The following is a 16,337-nucleotide window of genomic DNA, read 5'->3' as shown; positions in this document are numbered from 1 at the left end:
AAGGTTTGTTGGGATGTAGACTAGGGCATGAGAGAACGATGACTCACTTTTTGTTCTGTGGAGTATTAAAAGAAAACCAGCCTCCCACCAGCCAACACAAACACACTTATATCATTCTGTTAGCGACAGGGTGGAGGCTGTGTAGCAGGCGTGTGTGTTGTAAAGCTTTATGACCCAGACATTAGGGTGAGTAATCTTGCCTCCCCCATCAGCCTCTAAAAGATAGCAGACTCGAAATAATAGAGGCTCACTCACAAACAGAAGAGTTTCCATTTAACACGTTAAAAGCGAGGACATTTACACAATACAGGTTTTACACCAAAATGTGGGTAAAACCCCTAAAAGTAGACAATTCACGCCTTTCCCATTGCTAGTAGGAGAGTTTGCCTTTCTGTTTTTTTCTGGTGTGTCACGTCCAACGTCACTAAGCACCAGAAAACAAGGAACCGTAAAAGGCAGCAGGGAGGCTAGTGACAATGTTAGGATGATTACTTCATCTTTTACTTCGGTCTCTCTCTCTCAAACTGAGAGATGTTTGAGTGCTACTGTAATGGAGACGGATGAAGAACTATTTACATGCCAACATCTGGGACTTCAGTGTGTGTCATTGCATGTTTGAAAAGGGGTGCAAATTAGCGTGTCCACCCATGCGTCATGTTTTCATCACTGTCGATCGGAGGTGGAGATCATAAATACCCATTACTACTGCAGAGTAGCGTTTCCAGATGTACAATAATTATTGCACTTGTACAATAAGTTTGCCGGTAATCGTAGGCTAAGATGGACCCCCCCACCCCACACATCAGCTTGTTTTAAAATGGTGAAATTTATTTAAAAAAATAATTTCTACCAAAATACGATAATTTTAAGCAATGATAGTCGAAAATTTCCTATTTGGCAATGCTGCTGCAGAGTCATTTGATCCTGGAAGGAATGCTGATTGTACCCTTTCCCATTGAAGACCAAAGCCAGATGTCAGTGGGTGTTTCTGGGTTTTTTGTCCAGTGTTAAAGGGGTATTAGATGGAGTTTAAACTTCAAAGTTGTCAAAGATGGAAATTAACCCCAGCTGACTTGATAAAGGTTTCTCTGAAAAGCCTGAGGCAGAATGAGAATATGTTGTTATGACTTTAATGTTGCTATCTCAATATTCCTCAGTGGTTTTTATGACTTTCTAAATATGAAAATATGACTCGGCTGATGCCACTGAATACATGAACAAAGCTGTGAAATGTTTGTTGGGAATTTACATTTTTAGTTCACCTTTTCTTTAATTTCAGCTGCCAACAAGCTACAAAGTAGGAGTTATTTAAATTATTTATGTAGTTGTGCACGTTACTCTTAAAAACTAGAGTTATACTGGAAGTGGACGCAATATTGCACGTAAGGTTACACCAAGACGGGTCTGAATTAAACTGTTGATGTGCTTTAGGTGTTTAATTAGCAGGCACATCCACTTGTACATTCTGTATTAAGATTTTAAGATAAGGAGACATACAGCAGCCCCAAACTGTGTCTTCTCTGCTCCTCTGTGTTACTGCGGTTAGCATCATTCCTGTCCTCTGTAGTCTGGACCTGGAACGCTGTGTGTTCTTTGGCTGCTAATCCTGTTAATGCCAGGTTTCACTCCACATTACTCAAAGCTGCTGCTCACACACACTTATGTAACATGGGTCCTGTGTGTGTGTGTGTGTGTGTGTGTGTGTGTGTGTGTGTGTGTGTGTGTGTGTGTGTGTGTGTGTGTGTGTGTGTGTGTGTGTGTGTGTGTAAAATAGATAGATGGAGGGTGTGGACGTGTTTTGAAACGGGTTACTTTTAGTAAGACTTGTGGTGTCTCAATATGCAGTGCAGGTGTTACTTGACGAGCAGTTTACTACAGATAGCTTCTAGTCTTGTATTATGTAATGGATGTTCGAGGACCACGCCTGTGTTTGTTTATGCACGTTGAGCCCATTTACAGGATGCATTTTACATATTTTCTCTGCGTTTAAGTGCAGAACCATCAACATGTTGATGTTCCGACTGCTCAGTAGCGTAAAATCTCCTGTCGACACCTATTGTAGCGAGAACTACTAGAAAAGCTGTTTTGAGTTCTTTGCCAGGTGTTTATATTTCTGTCTGTGGACAGCTTTTTGCCAGTGTGATACAAAACAGTTACGAATCTTCACAGGTGTGCAGTTGACATAAAAATGAAGGTCGAGTTCTTGGTCCGGTTCATGAATAGTGAAATTGAGAACCATTCTGCGAGAATATCTCAGGAATTCCCAAAAAATCATCAGTTGTGCGAGAGGATTTGTTTCCTTCCATCACGTCTCTTACAGCCTACTGTTTAAGATGTATATTGTTAAAGAGAGCTGCAACCATTAGTCGATTAATGGATGAGTCTATCAAAAGACAATAACACAGAACATCAGGTTTGAGAGTTAGATTAAATTATCCAAGGCTGATCCGATCAAACCAGATACTGACCTGATTCACTAATCGGATATTGAACTGAGGTCAACTATCCACGTTCCAATCCAGATTCCATAGTCTGATGTTTCTATGACTTATAAATATGTAATAATGCAACTTTAAGCCCATAGCCTAAACGTTGTAGCCCAAATAAATCAATTAATTGGTAATAAAACAATTCTACAAAGATATCCAGTAGTCTCCATATGTTTTTGTCTGCTTGCACTGGACCATAACATAACGTAACATGAGAAAGTCTGCCGCTGAGTGAGGGAACAGTTTGTTTTAAGACTTAATTATCTCCAGAGGAAAGCATCAGTATCGGCAGATATCCGAATTTCAGGTATCGTTATCGGAACTGAACTGAAAAAAAAGTGGATCGTACATCTCTAAAGTGTGCTGTCTGAACTCGGCCGCCTGCACAATACAGTAAAAGAAAACAAATCATATTGCAATTATGTTCACAGGTATTGCAGCTTCTGTGATTTGGATATTGCACTTGACTATATTGTGATTTGAGTAATTGTGCAGCTTTAATCTGAACGCAGTGCGTGAAAGGGTAAGTCAGACCATATTTGAAACATTTGTCGTTCTCTCTTCTCCCTCCGTCCATGACGTTTTTGAGACAGTACTAATGCTGAGGCGGTGGATCTAGGCCATTCCAGCTCTTGTGTCTCTGGCTGACTCTCTCTCCCTCCTTCTCTCCCTCTGCCTCTCCCCCAGTGTGTGTGTGAGTTTCGTATACAGCGAGGACTAAGGACTTGCTGTTGTCAGCCCAAATGCTCCAATAGCACCTGTCTCTCTTACGCATGGAGGCCAAAATGGCCACTCATCATTCCTCCCTACCTCTCTGACTGACTCACTCAGTAGCTCTCTGTCATTCTCCATAGTCAGGGTGTGACTATGGAAAACCACTGCCAGGGCTTACTGGTAAAGTCTGTGTGTGCTTTCCACTATCAAACTACAGCTCAGCCAAAAGCCTTTACAATTCAACAATTCAATAGGCCTCTTTTTTCATCGCTGGGACATGCCAGGCCCCTTTTATTAACTTTTACAGATTGCATTTCCCCTGAAACACAGCAGATGTGAGCGCAGTTCCTCTTCCTGTGAGTAAGACGCATTTTGCTGACAAACCGGAATTACATCAGAAACAAAACCAACATACTTACTGTACAGCAAGCGCTGCAACGATTAGTCGACTGATTGATTAGCTGATAATAATTGCCAAATGATTTCCATAATCAATTAATCGTTCAAGTGATTTAAAATATCGTGATGCAAGTGATGCAAAATTAGCAGAAAATGCAGTTTTTACCCTCGCATCACATCATAAACTGAATGTTTCGGGGTGTTGGACAGACAAAATAAATCCTTTAAAAACATCACACTGGACGGACATTTTTCACTATTTTCTGACATTTTATAGACAAAACGATTAATTGATAAAGAAAATCATCATTAGATGCAGCCCTACTAGTAGCACTTCTGTCATAATCAAAAGGAAATATAATGGATAGAAGTAGTTTAAGAAGAAGTTTGTTTTATTTCAGTCATACAGGTAAAACCCTTCATCAGGTCACATTGCCTGTCATATCTGTTATTTTATCATTTGCTGATGTTTGCAATAGTAGATGAAGTGCATTCATATTTTTTACAACTTGGGCTTTTGTATAAAATAAACTGTATTCAGTTAGTGTTTCCTTGTGTATCATGTGCATTTCTTATGTCGACTTATCCACTGATCCATCTATTGATCATAGATTTTTCTTTTTGTAGTTTCACAAAGTCGAACTACATTTTACAAGTCTTGTTTGTGACCCAGGATGAAGTCAGAGAGGCCTGATGTTTGTTTGTGCACTTGGCCACCATTTTGGGTAAACAGGTATAAATAATCTGCATATCTAGTTATTAGCAAGTGTGTAGTGTGGAAGTAATCATGCTGCAAGGACAAGTTCACCCAAAACCGAAAATTCAGTCATGATCTTCTGACCGTGACGTTGGTGGAAAGTCAGGTGAAGTTACGTAGTCCACGAAACATTTCTGGAGCTTCACAGCAAAACAGCGTTGCAGCATTCTCCTAAACAACTGTAGTACATGGTGACTTGTTTTAAACGTGTAAAACAACTGAAAATGAACATTAAATGTCTCCATACAGCTTGCCCGGCGTAATTTAAGTCTTCAGAAGCTCTGAGATCCCAAATTGATTTGAAAAGACGTTATTTACACACTTTTTAAAGCCGAAATCTTCACCATAGCTGCTAAGCTAAAAGCATTAGAGCACACACCGTCTGAAGTCGGTGCATGAGCTTGATCGCAGCTGAAGGGTGCAAGGATGGTATTTTCATATCAATTTGGGATCTTGAGGCTTTCAGAGACTTGGATTATGCCGTTATGCTCCTGTATGGAGCATTTTTCTTGGTTTTAAGTTTTAATTCCCCATCCGCTTCATTTGTTTAGGAGAATGCTGCAATGCTGTTCTGTAGAGATAAATGTTTTGTGGACTGCAAAATGTCACCGGACTTTCCATCATACTTGTTCTGACAATCGTGCTGTGCTAGACTGTACATTTGGCATCAGACAAACTAAAAATGATAACATTTTTGTAACATCAGCTGTTTGTGAAAGGTTGTAGCTGAGACCACATACAGTGTTCTGACACTGCAGTTACATCAGGCCAATACAACGCCACAAAGCGTATATTGCACTTGTGGATTTTTTTTAAACTTGTCACTCAGTTGATTAGATAAAGCGACGTTCTGTGATCAGGCTGCTGTAGGAGTGTATGACCCTCACAGAAGTCATGTGATGCACTGCAGCACACAGAGTCTGTTAGGACAAGTGAAATCCCCCGCATTGTGCTCGCCCTTTACCTGTTGTTTCTTGGCCGGCTGTCTCTAAGCCGGTGGAGGCTCTGTGAGTGCATGTTGTGTTTTCTGTCTGTGGAGGCACTAAGCCATCTTAAAGCAGCTTTCAATGAGAAATGACAAGATAAGACCCTGAAGCACAGGGTCTCTCGTCTATCACGCAGAGGGGCCAGCATTTGAAAACTAAATCACGCTTGGTTTTGAACATGACAACTAAATCAACAAGTTTAAGACTGTCAGAGCTGCTTTTGCAACTTTGAGGGGCACGACCAATAACCCTGATGACTTTGACCTCTCAGTGAATCTGACAACCTTTTTATGTGACAAGAAAAATATGTAGCCTTGTCAGTAATCTCTGTCACCCCAGACTTTTTGGACAATCTGTACTCTCTGTACATCACATCCAAACTGAGGCTACAACTAATGACTCTTTCACTATTGATTAGGGATGCAAATTTTAAGCAATTTCTTTAGTTGGTAGTCGGCTGTCTCAATAAATTGATTATCGGTTTAAACATTAATAGTATGTGAAATATGTTGGACATTTTTTTTCTTTAGAAAACTCTTAAGAACTGATATATGATCCATGTTTGATGCAAAAATGATAAACTAAATATCACAAAAGATTTACCTTATTTTTATATTAAAATGTAATAATATGATAATAATATGATAGTAATATAAATATATGACTTTCTGTATTTTTTGAATTACAAATTACTTACATTTTCATAAAACACATTATCTCTTACCGGTATTTTGTTTTTTTTTCTCAATGCATTTGATAAGCAGGTATTTGTAATTTGTGAAAAGATACTTTTTGATGCATTTGTGCCAACCTCTGATTATCAGTTAATGCATTTTCTTAATCAGGCAGATTCTTAATGACGATTAATCGATTAATGATTACCCATTAACCTGCCGATTATTTAGTCTATAAAATGTCAAAAAAATTGTGATAAAATCCTCATCACAATTTCCCAGAACCCATTTTTAAATTGTTCCTTTTGTCCAATCACTATCTAAATCCAAAATACTCTTTCTTTACAATCATAAATGACAAAGAAAAGCAGCAAATCCTTAAATTTAAGAGGCTGGAACCAGCAAATATGTTGCATTTTTTTCCCCAGTCATTTTAAAAATGACTGAAAGTGAATATCTTTGGATTGTGGACAAATTGACCAAACATATAGTGGATTATTCAAGAAAGTAATCAACAGAATCAACAATGAAAATAGTCGTTACTTAGAGCCGTTCATGCATCATTTAGTGATGCTGAAGAGTTGAGGCTCTAAGTTTCATTGTATATCCATGTCTCAGGCTATAGAGGGCAGAGGGCTGTAGGAGCGGGGAAATCACTGGGCCACATGCTAATCTCTGTTGATGGTTTATGTAACTCCCAGTATCACATGACCACACGTCACCACCCGCCCAGCTACTGTCTGTACTCAGTAATTCACTCACTAGTCAGCCATTCAAACACAAATGGATGACATCGACAGAGCAAAAATGAGGAGCACACTCATACACAGTCATCATAACCTGGCACGCTGCCTTTGATTCCCCTGCAGCTGCACTCACTACTGCATCCATAGGCCGCGACCCAGATCTGCTCACTAAATTTAAGACGGCGCGAGGGGGTGTCAGAAAACACTAAACAAAGAAGCTCGGGACGCAACGTTCATTTACTTTGGAGCGTATATGATCCCCCTGACGGACGGCTCCATGAGAGTACGGGGAGTACGAGTGCAAGGCCATGACGAGATGGCAATGAAGCTTTTGTTCTGGGAGCTGGAGCAGCATCTCAAAAGGTAAAATAAAGACAGGGAATCCCTGGGGAGTCAGTACAGTGTGGCGCTGCTTGAGCCAATCATTACAGTAGCTGCACACAAAGGGCTGCGTGGCTATATTGTCCTTTTTCATTCAGTCATTCATGGCTTCGGGGGCAGCATTAACACTGAGGGATACTTCAAGCAGATACTTTAAACTGGCTTACTGGCTACTCGTCGCACTGCAAGTTCAATTAAATGTGATATCTAGAGATAGGTGTGATATTAGAGATGTGTGGGCACAGATGACATACATATGTGACATCAATTTGTGCCACTTAGTAACATCTCCAGGGGAGCGTGAGTAATTAAACCCACAGCATGTTCTTTTTTCGTCACTGAATTTCTTGCCATTTTCTGCTGTTTTGTAACAGCTCTGTTGGTCCATCTGGTCCATGATTTCACATGAAGTCACTCTCTCTACTAAAGATGCACAGAAATACCACAGTGTACTTTTGTGCGTCTGTAGTAGCAGCGAGGCACATCTCGTAAAGAAAATACCGCAGTGTTCTTTCTGTACAAGATGAGCCTTGCTGCCTCTTTACACAATTGTTTTGTGACTTATTTTAACAGCTACAGAACTCGCTTTTTTGCTTTGTTTGTAAAGAAACAGCACTGAAAACTGGAATGGAGGTGCTACATACTTAGTAGTTTGTTAGACAAATCTGTGCAATATAATGCAACTGAGCCCTGCAGAAAATCTCATTAAAATATGTGTTTTTGTCGTATCATTTGTTGATTTGACATGTCAAATGTTGGACCGTAATTTGTGGTTAAAACATATAGCTTCATGTGTTTGACAAAGACAATGTTATATGATATAATGATAAATTATGCACAGATGCAATGCATTTTTTGTTTTGGAGTAAGGTCTGCCCTTACATCCACCAGAAGTCTGTTCTGGTCTGCATACAATTTTGGGTCATTTGTTTCTTAAGCAGCGTCAGTAGGTCACTGGGTTATTTTGTTGTTTCACTGCAAAGCAGGAAGGCCATCAGCTGGCTGACCTACCTTTTTATAACGCAGGCTGCTTAACAACAGGTAAAGCCTCTGTGATGTTCAGTTATAAATCAGGTGTATGTGCTAATGATGTTAGCATCTCCGCTAAGCTTCATAGGAAACGTATAATGGTTCAGCTCCACTGGCAGAAACTAGACGTGGTGATATTGCAGCACAATTTAAAATCATGCAAATAGTCTCTAAAAGAAAAGAAACATTTTGTCCGAACGGAAAGAAATTGGAAAATAAACCTTTGTTTACAAACCGTACTCATGTAAACAAACCATCAACAGCATCAGAAAACAGTTGAAGTAACTCTGTATCTGATGTTTAAAGCATGAAAATCTCATCCTTGACCAGTAACTTTTCAAAGTGCTTTTTCTTGGAACGTAGTCTAGCTTATTTCTTGGCAAACTGCCCCATGAACCAAGTAAAGCCCCATACCGAGCTTCTGTGTGCTTTTGTGTGTATGTGACCACATTAGACGTGAGCTTCATTCCTCAAGAGCTGCAGTCGTACTGGCTATTTGGGTCTGGATAATTGGCTAAACCCTCTTCCAGTCAAAGAAGGGACCGGAAGAGATAAGTGTGGCTTAGAGCCTCTTATTCGGCTTCTTGTTAAAGTGTTTGACTGGGATCAGAGGTGAACAGAAGCTGACATGAGTATGAGTACTTCAGAGGCTGTGTTTGAGCCTCTGTTCAAGGTACTGGTGCTTAATAAGCCAGGACTGTGCTGTGATACCCGAATTAGCCTAAGACCCTGTTTTAAAGGTGACGACTGAGTTTCAGATCACTTAGGAAGATCGTCAACCTGAATGCTGTGTTCCCAGAGTTTGAATATGTCTCCTGATAGAAAAAGTTTAGGCCCTTGATGCAACAACTACACATCTGTAGTACTAGTATGGACTAGCAAAGATTTACTAGATCTCTAAATTGGCCGATCATGAAACAAAAACAGGATGTCTGTATTTCTTTTATGTGGGAGAGAGTGAGATCTGAGGCAAGATGTCAAGAGTGTGTACACACAATTTTGAGGGTTTGGGTGCAGCTAACTGGAATATGTGAGTGGCCTTTCAGTGTGTGTGTGTGTGTGTGTTGTTTAGAGGATGTCTGCGGTGGGAATTTTTGTGTTGAGTTGTTGTCTTAGGTGTGCCTGTGTGACCAAAGATACTCCCCTCTATGAGGTGTTGTGAAGACAGTTTTGGGCGTGTGGCAGTGTTGTTATGAGGTCAGATTGACCTCAGTGATCTCCCATGTCTTCCGTTGTCTTAAAGATGAATCTCCCAGGAAAAAGGGTCATATAGTGTCAAGCAATTTGTCAACCACTGGTCTGGGGACCCATGGGGGAGTTTAAAACGCATAAGGAACGTTTTAATCAAGTCAGGACAAGTCCAGGCTCGAAAAATGGCTGGAAAATATGCCTGTTGCACCTTATTTTGGATTCGAGGTGACGCTGCTATTGTTTTATTCTGCCAATAAATGCCTCCTAACTACTTTATTTTTGTGGTTTCTGTTTTAGAACACAAATACACAGAAAAAATGAACAAATGGGTCACCAGGGGTAATAAAACTCATCTATTACACAATAGTTAGCCTTAGTCAAGGGTTACTTTCACAACATTCCCAGGAAGAGAGAGAGGCCTACAAAGACGGTACCAACAGGCCATCCAGCACGAATCAGCTGAAGTCCATATGAGTCTTAGTCCATCCAGTCCGAAAAGGAAATTAAAATGATTAATGCCTTATTGCTTTTACCTGGCAGACACGCATAGAAATCCAGTGTAAAACTACAGAAGTATTTCTCTTCTTTCCATGTAACAGTCCTGTTCATCTTCTTACTATTTTTGCATCAGTTAAAGAATAAAAGATGTCAAATGTCGATTAGATCGACAGAGATTCAAGTAGGACTGAGTTCATCCGCTGTGCACACACGTCTTTAAAATATGTGAACCTTTGCATTGATTTGTATTAGGGATAGACCGATTATCTGCCTTGGGCAATTATCGGTGCCAGTATTCAGCATTTTCCAATTATCGGTACGTGTGATTTTTCTGTCAGATTGCCAATAGAGTAACTAATTTACTGATGTTCTACGTTGGCGTCCTCTCACACAATATCCCCCAATAGCTTACAGACGCTGAATAATCTGTATCTGCAACTATTAACTAAATGTATCAAATAAATGAAGTGGAGAGGAAGTATTAAGTAGCAGGAAATGGAAATACACAAGTAAAGAACTTCAACATTGTACTTAAAAACAGCACTTAAGTTAATTGTACTTGTGTTGTTTCCATCAATGGTTGTGATATATTTTGACACAGAGATTTAAATTTTTTACTGCAAATGAATATCCATCCCAAATATTGTTTTTCAGTCTCCCTGATCAACCCTGAAAAAGCCATATCTGTGACACTTATTTATATGTACCCTCTGATAGTACTAGTCTCTAGCTTCACACTTGGTGGCCTGAACATCTACTTTTTGCTCTGCCGCCTCACTTTGCTTGGTTTTGATCGTGGGAACACTGAGTGAACCTGTCCCAGGTGTCCTCAGGAGTCTGGATGCTTTATAACGTACAAGTAGATCAGAGGTGTATTCAGGCCCAAAACCATTTAGTGCTTTTAGACTAGTACTAAGACTTTAAACAGACTTTGACACACAGGAAGCCAGTGCAGTGATTTAAGGATTGGTGTACTGTGTGTGCTCCACTTTTCTTTAGCTCTGCAGTGCTGCGTGGGGCCACATGGGGGCAACATGTGTATGGACATGATGATGGCACTATACGGATGGACACAGCCAAGGCATTTTGATTGTTGGATAAAATGCAGTTGTTACTGTAGTAGATAGTATGTTGATTATTAACAGAAATGTTGAAAAATCAGATTTTTGGCTATTGCTCTTTTACCATCAGTGTTTGTCTGTGCACTACTTTATTCCTACCTGAAAACAGTGCTGTTAGTTTGACTGACGGCTGTATTTTATAAAGTAGCTGTGGTGAGGAAGGTTTCACATTCTTACACCCCTGAAATTGAGGGGAAATGATGTGAGACAGCATAAAATGGCATGTAGTATGAAGTAATTTGTGAACAAAACCTCCCAAACTGCTTATATTCACTAACATTTTGGGCAGGAATATAACTCACCACGTCATTTTGTATGGCACGATGAGACATATCTAATATCAGAGGGATTTCCTTGCAGTGTCTCTGCTCCTCGGGGTTGAAAAACACTTGCATCAGGCTGGATTCCTGCGTTGAAACAGGAGCTGATGGATGTGTATTGTCGCTGTTTGAAATCTTGTCCTTCCCCTCGCCTGTTTTTCACCACTACAGCTCTTTTTTTTCTTTTTCTTTCTCTCTTCCCATCCGGTTTTCCCCGGTTTCATCCACCTCCTCTTCTCGCTCCTGGAATAATTTATGCAAAAAGCGCGTCAGCTGAGCGGCAGGTGGGGGCGTTCCCGCATAGATTATGCAAACAGCCTCCGTCTCGACCAATCGGCGGCCGCCCTCTCGGTTCGTCGCTGGATAAATTATGCGGGCTCGTCCCGAGCCGCAGATTCTGTGTTGTAGAGCCGAGATGAGCTGACCTTGGATTGTATTTGTGCCGCTGCGGTCGGTGCACGAGCTTTTTTCTACTCCATACAATATCGCCTCGTGGATGTGTCTCGCGGAGCTGGTCGCGTGGAGGTCGAGACGGGATCTATTCGTGAACGGACTGTAACATTTAAGGGGAAAAAAACAACCAAAAAAAAACAAAAACCCAACATGGCCAGCATGAATTCGCCGTGCTACTCCGTGGCGATGGACCTTGGCGTCTGCCAGCTGAGAAATTTCTCCATCTCGTTTCTGTCGTCGCTGCTGAGCGCGGAGAGCTCGCACGTCAAGCTCGACAATAGGTAAATGCTGTTATAAAGCCCCTGTAGTGTCCTTTTACTGTGTTCACCTGCGGCAGTAATGTCACCTCTGTGTGTGTGATGGAGGCTCGGTCGACGGATGCTACTCTCGCAGAGGCCACGCCGCTTTGTAGGAATGAGGAATTGCTCCACAATGAAACCAGGCCGTTGATTTTTATAGAAATTTCCAGAGGCTTCCTGTAACGACCCACATTTCTATAAAGGGGAGGCAGGCTTGCTCCTCTGTAAGGCTGCGGCTCTGCATTGATCCTGTGTGGTGTTGCAGCACAGATCGGGTCCAAACTGTGTGATTCATTTATCTTTCTCTTATGTTTTTTGCAGCTCGTCAGGAGCCAGCGTTGTGGCCATTGACAACAAGATTGAACAAGCAATGGTGAGTTGTTTTTTTTTGTTTTTTTCACCTCTAAACCCCTCACAAAAAATCTGACTAACTGCTTTATTACAACTAAAATGATGTTTGAATAAGGGGGGGCTTCGTTATGACAAGATGCTGCATGAGTTGTGTTTATCTGCGTAGTTTTAAACAGGTTTTCATTTAAATTCCTGACACAAAACATACACAAAACAGGCTGTGGACTACAATGAATGTCACATTGTATTGTTCTGTGGTCGTCATATAATTTCATACCCGTAAAAGTTATTTTTGGGGCTAAAAAATTACTGTTTATGCTAACAATATAGTATGCTAGTTAGCTAGCTTAAAATAAGTGTAACTAGCACTTACCTCAAACCAACCGCCCCACACAGCTCGAGACGATAAAGTATTGTTATTTAATGCGGTGTAATACCTTTTGTTGGCTTAATTGTGCTGTTGTAATATCAGGTCTATACATTCAGAGCCCTTTTCCACCCAGAAAACGAAACCTGGCTGTATTTTCTGTTTCACTTTAGTCTCTGTTGTTGTCGCTGCTGCTGTCAGGGCCTGTTGCTAGGCAAACTGGAGGGCTCACACGCCTGGTTATAAATATCTCTGCTTCTGATTGGCCCCGGGTTAATGACGTCGAACCTTGGGAATACACACACACACACACTCACGCGCTTTGTCTTTATCTTGTTTATTGTGTTTTAACCAGATTATAAATCATCTGACGTCACTTCAATGTATGTCATTATGTTTGATTCATGATTAAGTTTGTAATATTTTAGGTCTGAATTATTTTGTGCATCTTATTTATGGCTTGTTTTGGTTTGTCGTCAGTCATTTCAATCACATTGATTTAATACACAGTGAAGATATTGGCAGCATTCTGTCGATCAATCATATATTACACACAGTTGTCTGTCCCTGATGTATGACATGATGACAAAATGTGTGTTTATTTTTATTAGCGTTTTTTCTGTAGTTGCTAACAATTTGTAGGACCGTCATTGACAGTAAACAAACTTTTAATACACATTTTTAACACACTCACTCTGATATTAAGTTCTTTGTTTGTAAAATATTTTATATCCACACTGGATGAGAGCAATAGACACTGTTTACAATTTGATATAAACAATTTTACCAATTTGCAACATGTTTTATTTGTACTTTACTGCCATTTGAGTACTCTTCCAACCTTTGGGACCATTTCTTAGCATTTTCTCCCTGTTTATCAAGTTAGATTTATAATCTTATGTTTCTTTTATCATAAAAAAATCTTAGTGCCTCTTGAAAGAGAGCCGAGGCACTAGGCCAAAAGTTTCTTTTCTAACCTATGACCCAATAATTTTTAGGCCTATGTAGTTTCTGACTCAGAATTTTAATACTTACAATATTAATGAAGTAATAATACAAACTCAAATGTTTATTTTTTCAAAACTGAACAAACAAGCTGTTTGAAGCTAGAAAGGTGGCAGGGTCCGCCAAATATAAACGGTATGAAATGATGTTGTCTTTTTAAGGTCAGTTTGTTTATTCAGTTTATTGAGTCATGAAAACAAAGAGTTTGTTAATTTAGTTTGTTTAGGCATAAAAAAAAGTAAAAATCAGTCAATGAAGATCTTAAAATTTCTTACCCAAAACTACATAGTGCACCTTTAATGTGAATCTGTTGAAACAGTCCAGTCATGAACACTTTTCTCTCCGTCTGTCTCAGGACCTGGTGAAGAGTCACCTGATGTACGCCGTGCGTGAGGAGGTGGAGGTCCTGAAGGAGCAGATCAAGGAGCTGATCGAGCGCAACTCCCAGTTGGAGCAGGAGAACACCCTGCTGAAGACACTGGCCAGCCCGGAGCAGATGGCCCAGTTCCAGGCCCAGGTCCAGACCGGCTCCCCGCCCGCCGCTCCGACAGCTGCCACACCGGGACCCCAGAGCAACGCCACCCTCATCCAGCCCACCTCGCACAGCTCTGGCCCGTCGGCGTAGCCTGGTCTGTAACGCAGACAAAACTGACTTGACATTTTTTGAGTTCTGCTACGGCAGCAGCAGAGCTACACCTTGCCTTCTGCAGCAGGAGGCGACGCTGTTAAGACAAGAATTTGCACATATTTATCTCTCAGAAGGATGCAGCTGGTGGGACAGGCGGTGCGGTGCTTCGCAGCACAGCGGGGGGGGTGACAATCTTGAAGACGGTGTACGGCGGGATCGGTTTCAGAGCAAGATTGAATCATCGAACATTTGCCAAATAACCCTTGGACATATCAACTAGAATGTCTTACCAAGAAGAAACAAAAACAAGTTATCAGTGGCGACAATATAACTTAACTATAGATTTAAAAAAAAAAATCACTGTGCCTGTGTCTGGATTTTAAGTGATGTCGATTTTACTGATGAGGGCGGAGGAGGAGGAGGAGGACGAGGAGCAGGAGGAGGTGGAGGATTGTATTGGTTGTTACTTTTTTTTGCTGAATGATGTAAATAAAAGTTGTTCTCTCTCAATGCTGAATCCTAAAGTTACAGGTCGAGAGGTTTGAGAGAGAGAGAAAACAAAAAAGCCTTCTCAGAGTGACAAATGAAGAATGTGAGCTATTATTACCATGACAAAGTCCCCATCTGGAATGGGGGAGTCGGGGGGGGGGGGGGGGGGAGGGTATTTTGAACAACACTTTGGCAGAACTGATGACGTTACTTCAACCGTGGGGTTGTCGGGATGAACAAAAACGTGGTTTCTTATGGAGATGATGATATTCTATTTCAGTATTTCTCTTTCAAAGCTCCTCATTTTTGCCCTGGACGAAAGCTCATCATTGCTGTTCTCTCAACCCTGCGGTGGCATGTAATTTAAACCTTATTCGACAGGGTTGAGACATTTGGGCTACGCTGCATTTTTCTCTTTTCGTAAAAAAAAAAACAAACAAAACAAACGAGTTCGATGGGCAGAAGATGATGTATATTTCTGTATAGTGTAAGTACCATGTAAAATAGTGAGGAGATGGGAGAGGAGAAAAACAACAGATGCTATCTTGGCCACACAGATTGAAGCGGGTGAGCGGGGAGCGTGTGCTGGTCTTGCCCGAAGTCTGTGTCGTCTATTTTTAATGCTGTATTTTCAAGACTGTGGATGGGACGGACGGGAGTTTAGGTTATTTAACTGACAACAACACAGCCAACAATGTTGTCCATATCTCTTTACTGCAACATTAACTCTTAATGTAAAACCATTCTCACTTTGCTCTTTTTTCTTTCTGGAGTATTTGCACCTTTTTATGATTTTTTTTTTTTTTTTTTCCAAAGTTTTTGACAGTGATGTAACTTCTGGATGAACAATATCTTAAATCTCAACATTTAAACAAAAAAAAAAAAAACAAACTCTGGAGATGTTTTTTCTTTTTCATTCTGTGTATCAGTTGTATGCTCATGTTCTGTGCATGTTTCTGCAAAGACCGGATGAGATATTGTAACATACTTACCACAATTGCACTTGACAGCTGCACTTCACAAACTTTCAATAAACATGCTTAAAGAAGAATAACAAAGCGGTCACATCTCTGTCCTGTTCTTCCTCGTGTTACCAAGCTATGGTGTCTGCTATGTTGTTGAACTCGCCTGTTAACTGAGATAAAAGCCTCAACCGAGCGGTGTTTGGACCGAAGCTACCAGGTGATCTTCAGACTATTCGCTTACTGCCGATCACTGTTGGCTAGTTAGCTCAGTTAGCTGTGCAGTCGAGGACCGGGGGAGTGTTGGTGTTTACACTGCGAGCACAGGAGTTTTGGATTAGGATAAGTCAGGGCTAGCTTGTTAGCTTGCTAACTTAGACTTAGATCTCTGCAGCTCAACACGTAGACATCATAATGTCAATGTCTGATTCAGTCGGGCTCATTTTAAGTCCCAATTTTACATTTGTTTTGTCTGAGA

At 40.7% G+C, this 16,337-nt stretch overlaps 1 protein-coding gene across 2 annotated transcripts in view; it reads left to right on the top strand.

Moving 5' to 3' along the window:
- The window catches only part of LOC141002838 (TSC22 domain family protein 1-like), a 36,209-nt gene extending 20,254 nt beyond the window's left edge, over positions 1-15,955 (top strand). The window contains exons 1-3 of one of the 2 annotated variants that reach the window (XM_073474241.1): positions 11,273-12,039; positions 12,379-12,430; positions 14,136-15,024. In XM_073474241.1, coding sequence (XP_073330342.1) covers positions 11,909-12,039; positions 12,379-12,430; positions 14,136-14,405 — 453 coding nt within the window. In that variant the 5' untranslated portion in view covers positions 11,273-11,908 and the 3' untranslated portion in view covers positions 14,406-15,024. Of the gene's footprint in view, positions 1-11,272; positions 12,040-12,378; positions 12,431-14,135 lie in introns of those variants that run through there. The other variant, XM_073474239.1, reaches the window with a different exon arrangement.
- The last annotated feature ends 382 nt before the right edge of the window (positions 15,956-16,337 follow it).

This window comes from Pagrus major, chromosome 9 (assembly GCF_040436345.1).
Source record: "Pagrus major chromosome 9, Pma_NU_1.0".
Lineage (NCBI taxonomy): Eukaryota > Metazoa > Chordata > Actinopteri > Spariformes > Sparidae > Pagrus > Pagrus major.
Note: the sequence above shows the minus strand (reverse complement) of the source record. Positions and strands in the feature narration are given on the sequence as shown.